This window comes from Strix uralensis, chromosome 2 (assembly GCF_047716275.1).
Source record: "Strix uralensis isolate ZFMK-TIS-50842 chromosome 2, bStrUra1, whole genome shotgun sequence".
Taxonomy (NCBI): domain Eukaryota; kingdom Metazoa; phylum Chordata; class Aves; order Strigiformes; family Strigidae; genus Strix; species Strix uralensis.
In genome coordinates, this window is record NC_133973.1 from 99,733,747 (window position 1) to 99,748,607 (window position 14,861).

General features: G+C 41.0%; 1 protein-coding gene across 1 annotated transcript in view; it reads left to right on the forward strand.

Annotated features, from left to right (window-relative positions):
• Positions 1-8,771: 8,771 nt before the first annotated feature.
• The window catches only part of DIAPH3 (diaphanous related formin 3), a 256,112-nt gene continuing 250,022 nt past the window's right edge, over positions 8,772-14,861 (forward strand). Inside the window, exon 1 of the mRNA XM_074859549.1 lies at positions 8,772-9,156. Coding sequence (XP_074715650.1) covers positions 9,001-9,156 — 156 coding nt within the window. The 5' untranslated portion in view covers positions 8,772-9,000. The remainder of the gene's footprint in view (positions 9,157-14,861) is intronic.

A 14,861-nucleotide genomic window follows, 5' to 3' on the forward strand; every position in this document is an offset into this window, starting at 1 on the left:
GATCTCCAGAGGTTCTTCTTTCCATTTGTTTTAGATTCATATTTTAAGAGTGGATGGACTGCCTTTTGTAGGTGCTAATTTCTCTTCACTAGCTAAAGTAAGAGCTTCAATTAAGTGTTACTTCATTAATCACAGAAAGAGCTTATCTTAGTTCTTCACCTTTAGATTGCCCTAAACTGGAGAATATGAATCTCCCCTATGTATAGATGCTACAAAACCCCCACATATTTTATTTATGGAACCACAGTACTTGGAAATACTTTCTTATTTCAGGTATACTGACACTTATCCCCAATATCATTACTGACTTGTGACATGCAGGGCCACAGGAAAGTCACATCACCTAAGCAGAACTAGGAGTAATCATTACAGGCACCACGAGTCTTACTGTGAATGACACTGCTGTTTTATTTGGGATCAGTACCTTTCAACGCTCAGTTCTCAGCACCATTCCATACATAAGCCAGCCTGCTGCTCTTGCTACTGAGCTCTTTGCCCACTGCTTGTGCTTCTGTGCATGCTGTTCTTCAGAGACTCCTGTATCTTGATGCTCTATTTTTATTTTCAGTGAAGAATGTAAAAGAGTTGATCAGTGTACTGGTCTTAATCGTGTATGCTTTGAACCACCTCTGAGACAAAATTCTTCCTTTTCCCATGTTGTAGTTCATATAAAGCAAGCTGTTTTGAAAGTACGTATCATCCATCCAAATCATGTACCTGGATTATCACAGCTTGGCTGCCTTCATTAATCCCCCCAGTACAGTCAGCATTCTGCAAGCCTGTGCAAGTCTTCAGATTCCCTCTCTTTTAATGGGACTAGAAGAGGTCTTTGTTGATGCTTTTCTTGCTGGAAAACATGCATCTATCTGATGCCCAGATTTGAAACTCACACAACATAATGGTAAAGAACAACTTTATGAGCACTTAGTAGGGTATAGTGATTGACTCCCTACTTGACTTTTAATCTTGTCAAAGGTTATGCTAACTTCTTTGAGATTTTCTCTTCATTGGTATCAGCATGGTTGTTCAAAACAAGGGAAAATGAACTCATGAGCGAAAAGGAATGTAGCTTTGTAGACAGATGGGGATAAGGAATTACATTATTTTTCAGAGACTGATGGACACATAATCATGGATTTTTTTTTCCTTTCAGCTTAATGGTGGCTGTAGAAGTAATAAACAAAGATCTTGAGCCTCATAAGGCCTCTCATGGGATACACAAACAGGACGGATTCTAGTGCTTATCATACGAAATCACAGAAAAGAGGACAGACCTTCAATTTGCCAGATATGAACCCTGATCTGCAGTGTGACTTCCAAGCTTTACGTGTCCCATCACTGTGGACAAGCCCACTCATCACCAGACTGTGTCTGACCCTTGTTACCTTCACTGGACCTGATCCTGACCCTGGCCTTTGGCCTGACTTCCTGGCTTGACCTCAGACCCGCTTCCTCATCACAAAGTTGCCTGATGGTTTGGACTGTTGGTTGAACCTGGCTTACTATCCCTGGGCTGGTCTTGCTTGCCTCGCTGGGGGGTGGTGGGATGGGCCCTGGCTAGCAAGGCTCCTTGCGCTCCCTCAGCTCCCCATCCCTTACAGAAAGCTGGCTCTCACCATGCCCTGACACTTACACAAAGGTTAAGATTTTGCTCTCTCTAAATTTTCCATTTGTAGGCTAACAGAAAACACATCAACTGACCTGTGTTTTTCTTGGCAAATACATTTTGGTTTCAGAAGTCTTCATTCTCTCAGGTCATTGTACAATGAACTGACAACATCCTGAGAGGTTACTGTCAACCACTGCCAGCTGAGAGGCACTCCTGTAATGTTTACAACACAATATCTTGTCTGCCTTCCCCCCGCAACAAATACCTGAGAATTAGTTACATCTCTTGGTCCTACAGGATAACCTCTGTATCACAATTCAACATAATCATCTATGTATCACTCCCTCCTTTCTGCAGAAATATTTTGTAAAAATAAGTTAAAGATTAGTTTTTCTTAACCAACAGCTTTCATTTATAATAACATAGGTGAAGGAAAATGGAAACTTACAAAGTTTATTCTAATTCACACCTGTCATAAAACTGCCACTTAAGAAACTTCTTAGAAGAAACTTAGCTCAGTAGCTATGCTGCACTGGAGGAGTACTTGTGATACAAAGTACACCCTCCAATTATGTTCTTCATCTTCCTATGAGAAGAGATGAAGTTTCTAAATAATGTAAGAAAGGAATTGCGTTGCACTGTTTGCAGAAGCATACGACTATGTGTGCTAAAGAACCATTAAAAATCAAGTTGTTCAGTGAAACAATGCCAAGGAACAGAGGATCAAAAAGTAATATGCAGATTGGCTAGCAAGAGAGTGGCTTCTGTTACCTACAAAATTGCTGATTATGTTTCACATAGAATATATTTCAGGAATTTCCCAAAAATGATATTTTTTTTTTTTTTAAATGAGAGGAAGCATTTTTCTTAACGTACATGCACAGTACTTACTGTAGCTGAATATAAGTTGAGGTAACCATTGTATGATTATATCTGTTATTCTTGCAAGAGAAAAAACTAGAATGAGAAATTTAAAGGTGGATTAGAACAAGAAAATCAGAGAGAAATAAAAGCTATATAAACAAATTATAGTCAATTTTGAGACTCCCTCAATACATAACTAACTCATAAAAAACATAATAGGTATATACATAGATGAGTTTATATATATAATATCAAAATTATACATCTGTCAAAAGAAAATAAGAGATTTTTGAAAGCAGATGGTACCATGCCCTAGTAGAAAGTAGTATAAATTATCACAAGTAAAAATGAAAGACAGGATCTTAGAAGGAAATTTGGAAAGTGAATAATAAAAAAGAAGTATATTAAAAAAGGAAAGCTAAGAGCAATTCAGAGAGTTATCAAGAAGTAATGGAAGATAATTACATCCCAGCATTCTGACATAAGCCTTAAAAACTTTATAGTAAGTGCCCTGAAAAATCTCTATGCTCGATCACACTACTACAGACCCTTATATTCACAATTTCCTCCTTTGGAAATGTATTTATTTTCTTTTGGGAAAAAGTAACTATTTGCAATAATTTTACTAGAAACATTTAATAGCATAATGGTAGAACAGACAAGGTTTGAGCAGTTCATTTAATTTGTTAGGCAGCTCTGAAAATCCCACACAAAGTATAAAATTATGTAACATAGCCTTTACTACGGCCCATGACACTCAGACCACTTACAATTTATAATTTATAGTAGCTGTCAGGCTTGGCCTAGTCACTTAGACTAAAGTTAGAACTGAAGATAATCTGGCCCATAATTAAATTACAAACCTGAACTTTATAATAATGTAGTATGCAATGTATCCTAAAGAGTGTCACAAATCACATCTCCAATATCCTCATAAAGATCCATTTGATGAACTGTATAATGGACTTCTTTACTGATTTTTTTCCCATCTAGGCAGTATCTTGAAGGAGGTATATTACATTTCCTCTGTTGAATGAGAGGCTAGCCTAAAATATTTTGTGAGAAATTATTAGCAACATCTAATCCACAATAAATTGATGAAGCAAACTACCTTCCTACTTCTTAAATCCTCATCTTTAACTGTGTGACTTTGAAAGCTTCAAAGAGGAGAATGGTGCAATTCAGACTGCAACTACTTCTGAAAGTTCTTAATTTAAATTCTAGCTAGAAAAGAGAGAAAATAAATCCATTGCATGTAAAATTTTGTTTGACATTTCAAAAAGCTATGACTGATATAGAATCAATAACCGGATTGTGACATATGCTGTCTTCAGGGATGCCTTTCTCATCTGTACATTCTTGAGTAAAGACAGCTATACAGCTATACCTTCAGAATCTGCTAAAACCATTTGCTTTGCTGTTTTCTGCAGTAACAACTCCCAGGTAATAATTAGAAATGTATAAAAGTATTTTAAAGAAATCAAATCTCAGTGAAAGCTTCATTTCAGCCTGAGTCCTTTAATTACATCTTTTTTAAGTGCCTGGAATTTACTGCCATGCATAACTGAAAAAGAGCCCTGATGTCCTTTGTATTTCTCTAAAACCTGATCATTTTTTATAACTGGTGCAAGATACATAATGCATTGATACTTCACACTGATACTTACCATTGTGCACATGTGACTGACCAAGATGCCTAGCAATAAAGAATCGGGATCAAAGTCAACAAGATTCTGGTTTCCAGAAGTATTTCTGTTGGTAGCAGAAGTGAATTGCAAGAAATGTGACCATAAGACTTTTTTTTTTTAATGAGAAAGGGAAAAAAATCAACTGTTTTCAGAAGATACTAGTTCAAAGGTTTTAAAGAGACAAGAAATATATATATGCCACGAGTCTAACTAGTTCAACTTTACCCGGTCTGTGATCCAAATGGCTCAAAGCTGCTTGTCTCTACAGACAATTCAACCTACCAGGTAAGACAGCATTTTCTTAAACATCTGTTCTGTCATAAGGCCCTACTTCCACCTATAATATTCAAAAGTATTAGACAAATAGTAGCTAGCACACACATACTTGTCTGCTGGGCTGCCAGTGAATGATGGTAAACAAGTGTTTTGAGTACTTCTAACTGTATGCAGTGCACTGGGCAGTCAAATGAGAGTAAGAGCAGGATTTTAAAAAAGAAGCATCATAAGACAAGGAACATCATACATTCTTAAAGCATCGCTTGAGTAAAACAATCTTGTTACCAAAAAAGAACCCAAGGAATCTCAGAGAAACTGAATACTTTTTAGGGTTTAGTCTCAACTCAGTTCTCAGATTCCCTTTAAGCAGATTCATAACAAACAGAAGTTTTCTCGATGATGACCTTAGGCAAAGGAAAAATTCAATCCTTTATGAAAAGACTATTAAACCCAAAACTCCTTTTTGTCACGTTTTAGTAGACTTATAACTCTGTAACTGTTCATAACTTAGTTCATAACTATAACTGTACATCAGAAAATGTCTAATAGCTTTTTCCCTTGTAAGAACTTCAGGCTAGTGTCTTACTAGGCTGCAAATTTCTCTTTGCTTCCTTTTTCTGTTTAATAACCATGATCTTCCAGCATAGAGTTCTAACTATGGATTTTCATTTTTCCTAGTCTTTGCCCCAAACAGCAGAAATGACATATAATAGTATAGTGGCAATGACACTGACTAAATGACAATCAAATGATGTCCAAAAAGCCACAAGAATTCTTGCTGTTAGTTTTACAGAAAAATAATAGCATATTTTCTTCAATAAAACTTTATTATTTGAACAGAGCATGAATTTTCTCATAACTGTAACATAAATTTGTTCATTTATTAGCACGATAAACTTGTTAACAACCAGGTTCCTTAGTAAAGTTAACAGACTAGACTCGAGTAGATGAACAATTTGAGTTTTCATCTACCCATTATCTTAATAATGGAATAATATGCTTTTCGAACCACCTGTGCTGTGAAAATTAAGTAACATCTTATCCATAGGTTACATTTAAGGATATTATATTGTAATACATTTAAATTATTAATGATTGCTGTAGCAATAAAAAAATGCAACTGTTAAAGAGTTCCTTGGATAAAATAGCATTAATCGTCTCTATAAGACATGAAGACAGGCTGTGTTTTTCCAACGTAATTTTTATTGGTATTATGAGTTAACAATCATATAACTTGGATGTAACTACTTTATTAACTGTTTGAGTAAGAAGGAAAGGTAAAAGATACATATTCAATTGGTATGACTTACAAATAGCTACGCAAGTTTGAGGGATTTGGGGTAGAATGGCCTGTTTGGTGCTTTTCATGAGAGAAAGAAGAAACCATTTTCCTGAAAAGACACGTCTATCTGCCATTTGCCTTGCTTCTGCTAAGCCACAGGAACTGTGGCTCTAGAAGGTTTTGCTTGTTAGAATACTTAGTAATAAAGACAGTTAAACTTGTACGCTTGCTGTATAAAACAAACAACATTGCTCACAAAATCCTTCATAACTTTTATGTGACAGTTTAAGAGGATGAACCTAATTAAAGAACAGTTAATTAACTGTTTTATCTTCTTCTTATAGGAAAGAACTAGGTGTCTCCAAATAAAATATGGAGAACTGCCTAAACTCAGTCAAAAGCCAGTTTACAAACACTGCATAGGGATTTATTTGAAAAACTGCCTCCCTGGAACAATGAATATTAGGAGAGTATTCATGTTTTTTTGTTTTGGTTTAAGACCTGAGTCACAGCATATTAAAAAAAAAAAAGAGATGGAACAGAATGGGAAGAGCCTAATTAAACCCATCAATCTAAATACCAGTTTTGCAAATATCCGTATGTTTAACTTTAGGCTCTTACTTTGTCTCAGACTTCTATAATTGAAAAATTCTCATTCCAGAACAAAAATAATGCAAAATTGTCAAGCTATATGCATGCCCCAGACAATATGTATGCTATGACTAAGTATAATCTCTGCACAATTATACTATTACTGATTCATTTCTTTTTCACAATTTATTCCTCAGTCATGAATCATGGCCAACTAAGCTGTTGGAAAAGTGTATTTGTTCTATGAAGCACCTAACAAGCACAAGAGGGGTAGTATAAAATAATAATAATTGATCAAAAGTACTAACATTTACTTTTGGCTTAGTAAAACTGTCTGATAAATTATTCCCTTTAGTGTTTCTCTATTATTGCAATGCAGTACCTTGAAAGTGATATATTGGCACAAGCCATTGTGTTCTACCACAGTGCAATTAGGAGGTCCATTTAAACAGCTTTATCATATGCACACATAGGCTGATTAATTTTCTAATCAAATGTTCCAGAAAATCATTAACCATGACATTAAACAGTGTTGTGCTAATTATACTCTCCACAAAGAATTCCAATATAAATTTACGAAACATCTATAGAAATGTGCCACAAGACAAACAGCTTAATGCGTACAAATAATTCTAGCATCCACCCTATATAGCCCCACAGCTCGCTAGTGTTAAACCCCAGTCCTGCAAAGGTCCACTTCGGGGCTCAGTTCTGCTACATTTCACCAGAGCTCCATGGAGTAGTAGTCATCACATCCTGTAGGTCACTGCCTGTGCAAGTCACACCGAAGGATTGAGATCTTTATTCATTTGATGTCATTGCATCGGAATGAAAGCCCCTCAAATTATGTGGAAAAAGTGAATGCAACTGCTGGAGGGAGCGTTTCATTTTCACTGCATTCAAGACAACACAAAATGGTAAAAACAACATGGAAACCTGAGCATCTTTCTTACTGAATGACAGAAGAAAAAGGAAAGTTGTTCTGTTTTAGAAAATACTTTAGAGTTATGAATGCTGTGTTAGCCTTCTTTTACTTAATGATACCTAACATCGAGATTTGGAAATAGATTTTCCCCTGTATCAGTCTCCAGTTTGCATCATTACTCTAACTACTGTTGATTTAAGATAAAGATAAATGCAAAGTATTGATTGTAGCAATGAGAATTCAATTACTTTCTAAAGCATATACAATTTGCGAGTCTGTAGCGTAACCAAGTATCTATTTATTTGTGTATTTCTCCATAAACCAGAGAGTCTTGGAGGTCCTTCTGTGACAGAAAACAACAGTTTGCATTAAACCAATACAGAATGTAGGTACACCTGTTCTTTTGGCCTTGCTAGTACAGTTAACAGCTCCTCCACAAAGACTGCTGGTCACAAAATAAAAACCCGGCCTGAAGAGGTCGATGGAAATATGGAAATACTGCCATTGTTTTTAATAGGGCCTATGTCTTCCCCGGGTTATTCTGGTTTCTTAACTTGGTACCAGCAAAATGGTATAAAATGGAATTATAAAAACATTAAATACTTATAAAATATATAAAAATGTGCACTTACACATTAAAAATATGTAAAAATAGTTATCTATATGAACCAGTTTTCACCTGTCAAACAGGGGCTCTACGTATGAAACCGTAATTCTTAACAACACCAGGCTTTGGAAATCTTTATCCTAGGCCAGACCGGTGACAGATCCCTCCGGGCGATCTGCGGGTGATCAGGTCCTTTAGAAGAAAAGGCAGGACCGGGGAGGCAACGAAATAAAACCTTCCTGGGGGGGTGAACGTGTGTCTTAATCCCTTCGAAGGAGGCGGTCGTACCTCAAAACACGGGGATTTATTTACCCATCTGCTGCCAGTACTTTTACAGAGCTGGGGGGGGGGGCGGGGGGCACACACCCCTCTCGCTGCCACCGAAGGGACGTTAATTCGGCCGCGCACCCGCTGTCCCCTGAGGGCGGCACCGCCCTGTCAGGGCGGACCACGGCCGCCACGCTTACGTGGCAGCATGAAACTTCCCGGGGGCCAAAATCAGACAAGACGCCCCAAGACCCTGAAGCAAGCCCACGTGCGCCCACGAACGGCCCGGCCCCACTCCCGGACTGAACCCAGAAGTCCGCCCCGGCTCAGGACGCTCCGCGCAGCCGCGACTCGCTCCGCGGGCGCGGGCCGCGCTGCTCTCTGGGACGTGCAGTCCGGAGGGACGGGGGGCGGCGCGAGCCCGTAGGGGCTGTCACCGGGGCCCCTCGCCGGCGCGTTGCTGAGAACAGCTGATTCACCGCAGATTGGCAGGAGGCCAGCCAACCGGGAATCGACATTTCCATCCTGCCGCCGTGGATTGGCTAGCGCCGGCGGGGCCGGGGGCGGGACGGGCAGTGGCGGGACGATTCGGACGGCGGGACGTTCCTGGGCTCTGAGAGGCGCCGGGGAGCGGCCGTTGGGAGCGCGCGCCCCTGCCCCGCCCCGCCCCGCCGCCGGGATTAGAGGCTCCTCGCTAAATCCTTTGCCGCGTTGAGGCGGCGGTGGCGGCTTTAGCCCTGAGCCCCCCTTCTTCCCCCGCCGTGCCCTGCCCGGCCGGGCCCAGCTAAGCCGCGCTAATCGCAGGCGCCCAGCTCGGCCAGGGCCGCCGGGCCTGGGCCCGATCGCGGGCAGCGGTCTCCCGTCCCCTCCTCTTCTCTCCCGCGCGCGGTCATGGAGCCGCCGCGGCCGCGGCCGCGTTACTGCGGGCCCTCCTCGCCGCCGGGCCGCGGCGGGCGGGAGAACAAGGGGCTCCGTCGGAAGGCCCCACCGGGGGCCGGGAGCGCCAGCGGCCCCGAGGAGGCGGCGGACGGCAGGAAGACCAAATTCGTAAGTACGAGTCGATAGCGAGTCGCCCCCGAGCCATTCCCGCCGGGGCGGCCGCTGCGGGGCTGCCTGAGGAGTGGGCCTGTCGGCGGCCCCGTCCGCGGGCGCCTCCCTACCAGGCCTGTGCCGATGGGGCCCGGCCGTGCGGCGGGCCTGGCTTCCCCCCGCTCCACCCCCCGGGGCTGGTCACTGATATGGAGCCCCCTGAGAGAGCGGGTGGGTGGGTAGGAATCCACTGGCTGCGGAACGGCGCCGTCGACTTCAGCCGGGCTTCAAAGTGTGTGATCCTGCCCGGTCCAGCTCGCCTCTGGCTTGCCTGCCTGAAAGGACCGGGCTTTATTTTGCAGCAAGTTTTCAGGTCTCTTCTCCTCACCATTAAAGCTTTATTGTCTTACTCGCTGTTTGACGGCTATAGGTGTTAGGGCAACAGAACAGACTTCCAGCTTTTAAAGGTGTTATTTTTAATAGAACTGGATTTTTGCCTTTTATTTTGGTGATGTAAACTGTACAGCTAAAAACTAAGACTTTGAATTTAAGGGGCGTGGTAGAGTTCTCCTCCCTAGCCCTGCTTTTACAAGCTTTTGGCTAGCACATCGAGAAACTGGAAAACTTGAAATGGCTAATAATTGTCCACAAGATAATGTGTCTGTAAGGTGTGCTCTAAATAAAAAGCACCCACTAATAGCCAGATTTTGTTTGGACATCATGACATTTTCGAGTATTAAAGCTAGGACAAGCATATAGTCTACAGGTCTTGTATCCACTACACGCAGAGCAGATGCATCCCATGCTCATGTTTAGGTGATGCACGTTAGTCTTTGTTCAGCCGGCTCTGAGTCCCCTTGCTCTAAGCTGTATTACGTGCTTACAAAATTGATGCTATAATACATAACATACAGTAGATTCTTGATTCTAAGGCGGTTTTGTGTGATATTCAGTATTTGAGTGTCTGGTACTTGAGCACAGGTTGAAAAATGTTAACCAATAAGCAGTATTAAACTGTAGGCTGGTCAAATCTGTTTTGGAAGGTCACAGCTTGCTCTTGGTGTTCCTGTTTCCTGGAATCCTTTTCCTATTGTGGCTGCACAGATTGCTGTTTGAACCAAGTTCTTGTGCCTGCTTTCGCACGTTAGAATGGGCATATATGAAACTGTGACCAAGAGCTCTTTGCTTGTCTTCATAAATGACTGTATCTAGTGGCGGTGCATGCATTTTAGTCATGCAGGTGACATGCTTGGACATGCTTTAGTATAGGATCCCTGAGTAAAAACCTATATGGTCTGCCCAGTCTGGTGTTACTCGTATATGACTTGATGGTTGGATTATTCCTGTGGTGAGTGGGAGACACAGATTTGTGTGCATTTGAGACACGAGAGCACTGAGTCAAGAGGTTTTACATATTATTGATACTTTAACTGCTAAATTCTTATGCAAATAGGATACTGCAATCATTTTCACTTCTTTCCCTAACTATATGTTAAAACAGAAATAGCATGTTGCCATTGTGTTCAGTTTTTTTCCTAATCATGTGTTAAAATAGAAATGCAGTAATTTATAGGGAGTATAACCCTGCCAGATATGTGATACAAGCCATTGAGATTTTTTTCTTAGATGCAGTCTGATGGCGTTTTCAGTGAAAGAAGGCCTCCTCTTTGGTGAAGATAAGCTTGTTTGATATATGCCTAGTCTTCCCAGGCTAGGCAAGTATAGTTTTGAGCATGTGCAGATGTAGGTATCAGCTGACGGGCTTTTTGAGGTCACAGTGATGATTTTTGACAGAAAAGAGAGAGAGTTGAATTTGGGTATCTGACTTAGATTTGTAGTGCATATGATCATCACAGGGGTGGGTGTGTTTTCTTTTTTTTTTTTTTTTTTTTCATTTTGTCCTGTCCCTGTTCCCCATGCAGTTTCTGAAACTCTTCAAGCAGGAGTGACTGAGAATATCCTTAATTAATGAGAATGCCTTGTAAACTGCAACTTGTGTATACATTTGACCTTAGACAGTAGCCCTGTTTTTCATCTTTAAGTAATCTCTTAAAGATTTTGCCCTGGGGTGTTGATAGAGGACTGAAGAATGATAGTTCTCCAAACCTGGATTGTGTTCTCGGTATGCCATTAGGTCACTGGGTGACCTTAGGAAGAGTCAGAGGTGAATATTTCTTGAACAGACTTTAGGATTTTGTCTTCATGTAAACTGCTGTGAGGGATAGAGTTTACAAAATGTGATCTGTGGAATTTAGCGGCTACTAAAGAGCAGCAGGCTGTTCCATGCCCCAAAACCTAAGCAGCTGCTGTAGCTACCATAACCTTTGAAATGTAGTCTCTAATCCGTGGCTTGTCCTGGCCAATAATTTCTGGTGAAGAAACATATGCAGTGGTACAGGTAGAATTACTTTAATAGTTGTAGGCATCAACCAGCTTCTTTGATTGGGGTAGTTCAGTTGAAGGGTACTATGAGATACGCTTTTCTATCGCTTCATAAATTTCTGCCCTAAGATACTGCATTACAGATTATTTATAACTCGGCTATTAAATCTAAAGTTGGTAAACTCTCCTTCCTGTCTACCTCCTGTTGTCTTACAAGACTGGTTTGGTTTTTCTGAGGGGGAGATGGTATATCTCCCCCCCCCGCCAAAAAAAAGGAGGGGGGAAAGGAGGGGGGATGGATTGAATGCACCCTCAGTAAGTTTGCAGACAACACCAAGTTGGGTGGGAGTGTTGATCTGCTTGAGGGCAGAAAGATTCTACAGAGGGATCTGAACAGGCTGGATCGATGGGCTGAGGCCAACTGTATGATGTTCAACAAGGCTCAGTGCTGGGTCACAACAACCCCATGCAACGCTACAGGCCTGGGGAAGAGTGGCTGGAAAGCTGCCTGGCAGAAAAGGACCTGGGGGTGTTGGTCGACAGCCGGCTGAACATGAGCCAGCAGTGTGCCCAGGTGGCCAGGAAGGCCAATGGCATCCTGACTTGCATCAGAAATAGCGTGGTCAGCAGGAATAGGGAAGTGATCTTACCCCTGTACTTGGCACTGGTGAGGCCACGCCTTGATTACTGTGTTCGGTTTTGGGCCCCTCTACAATAAAGACATAGAGGTGCTGGAGCGTGTCCAAAGAAGGGCAACAAAGCTGGTGAAGGGTCTAGAGAACAAGTCTTATGAGGAGCAGCTGAGGGAACTGGGGTTGTTTAGTCTGGAGAAAAGGAGGCTCAGGGGAGACCTCATTGCTCTCTGCAACTCCCTGAAAGGAGGTTGTAACGAGGTGGGTGTTGGTCTCTTCTCCCAAGTAACAAGTGATAGGACAAGAGGAAATGGCTTCAAGTTGTGCTGGGGGAGGTTTAGTTTGGATATTAGCAAAAATATCTTCACTGAAATGGTTGTCAAGTATTGGAAGAGGATGCCCAGGGAAGTGGTGGAGTCCCCATCCCTGGAGGTGTTTAAGAGTAGGGTCGACATAGCACTTAGGGATATGGTGTAGATGGGAACTGTCAGTGCTAGGTTAACGGCTGGACTAGATTATCTTCAAGGTCCTTTCCAACCTAGTTGATTCTGTGATTCTGTGTGATTCTGTATTAGTCTAATCTGCCGCACGGCAAAAGGCTTGAAAATAAGTTCCAGGTTGGACCCTTCCAATCAGTGCAACATATTGATCTGTCACAAAAGATATACTAATCTGAAAAATAATTTGATTCTCTGACACACCTTGAGGTGAAATTGGTTTGGTGGTTGATGAAGTTATTAACATGTATCTCCCTTCCCCACCCCGAGAAAATTTTTGTTTAGCAGGAGGAAGAACTCTCTCCAAATGAAGTGGGTTTTAAAAAGAGGGGAGAAAGAGTCTTTGGGCTAAACTGAGTAGTTGATTCCAGTCAAATGTTGTCTTGAAGTACTGCCTTTCTGAATAAACTAGCTTCTTGGAAGAAGTGAAGGGGTTGTAAGCCTCAGTTATCTCTATTCTTTTACAGAATCGTTTAAAATTTTTTTTTCTTTAGGGAGTGATGGTTAAGTTTGAAGCACATACCAGCTTGGCTTTGTTCAGCAGGTCCAAGGTTTTGGAAGAGTGAGACTCTTAAAAGGGTAAAAGATACTCTGTGGTACCGTGGTACTTCAGTTTACTGAAAGCCCTTACATTCACCCTTGAAGTTTAGGGCTTAGTAAAAAGAGGAGATGAATGGAAGGATGGCAGAGATTATACCTGTTTTCTATGTATACATTGACTGAGCAGGAAATTTTGAAATCTGCTGGGGGGGGTAGGGTAAAAAGCCATTGCTTGGCACTTCCTCTCCTGGATTTTTTTTCTGTTCCTTAGAAATGTTTGGAAATCATAAGTGAGTGATAAACTATGTGATTTACAATTGCACTTTACTGGGATGACAACTTGTAGACACTAGTCCTCAAAAGATCACTTTCTAGCTAGTTAGAGGTGTTTCTGTTAATTTCAGTGTACCATTGACCTGTCTTCAGTGATTTCCAGGTTATGATTTTCATTAAGTTCTTTATGAATTTATATGAGTCAAGATAGAGTTCTTGTTTGCACCAATCTGTTAAAAATAGACAAATTAACACTTGCATTAACAGTGTCTGTAAATCAAGGAAAGATGTAGGTAAGTGTGAGAATACTTCCATTTCTGTGGCAGAGTAAAAAGGTAAGACTGATCTGTGTCAATATCTTTAATTACAAAGTGTCTGAATTATTGCTGCAGTTAGGCTGCAGTGTAAGACCTTGAATCTAAATTAATCTTTTAAAGAAATGATTGCTGAGCAGATGTTTCCTAAAACACTTTATTGCAGCTTTGAAAAATTGTAAATTCCTCATGCTGTTACTTTTGTTGGCATGAATTAACGCTGTGGGTTATGATATTAAATTTTAGTGCTGTGTTCTAGCACTTAGTTATATAGTCTTACCTGTAAGCACCAATTTTGAGTTTAACTCATCTATGTCTAGAGAATATCCCTGTGTAGAAACTGTCATGTTAAGATAATTTTGCCCCTGATTGCTTTTCAGACTGCTTTAAAGCAACAGAGAATGTGTGATAAAGCCATTAAATAAATGCTGAAGTAGTATATTGGAAATTAAAAGTAGGGAATGCTGTGGGGTTATACAGCAGTTTCTAAATTGCGCTTACAGACTGAGGTAGCAAAATTACTGAGGGAGTATTGTGACAAAGGAGATCCTAAAGTAATAGCATTCACTGTAATCATCCAATTTACATCTCTGAGTCTACAGGTTTCCTTGCAATCCCTGCTTCAGTCTTCTGGCTGTGTTTCTGCTGGAGAACAGCCTTTGGGGGGGAAAAAAGAGCTGGTGTTGAATTTTTTTGTGGATAGAATTAATGGCAGTATGTGATGAGTTCTTTCTCACTTTCTAACTTAAAAAGGTACAGAGGGGATTGTGTGATTCTCTGTACATCCTTAGTCTTCGTTTATCTAGTTTCATCATTCAGGCTTAAGTTAGCCAGTTCTTCTAAAACTCACTGCATCTTGCTTAAACTCTCATCTTTTTCCTTTTTTCTTTTTTTTTTTTTTTTTTCTGGTAGCTATACGTAGGCTTTAAGCTCTTCTTAATGTATCAAAGAAGCTGTACATGTGTGAGGTGGTTTGGACAGGGTGGTATATGTGGTTTTGTTTCTTTGCTTTCTTCTGCAGGAAGGCAAAAATGAATATCCCAAAAGGATTTAGATACCAGGCTGTGGGATTTTTTTGTTTTTGT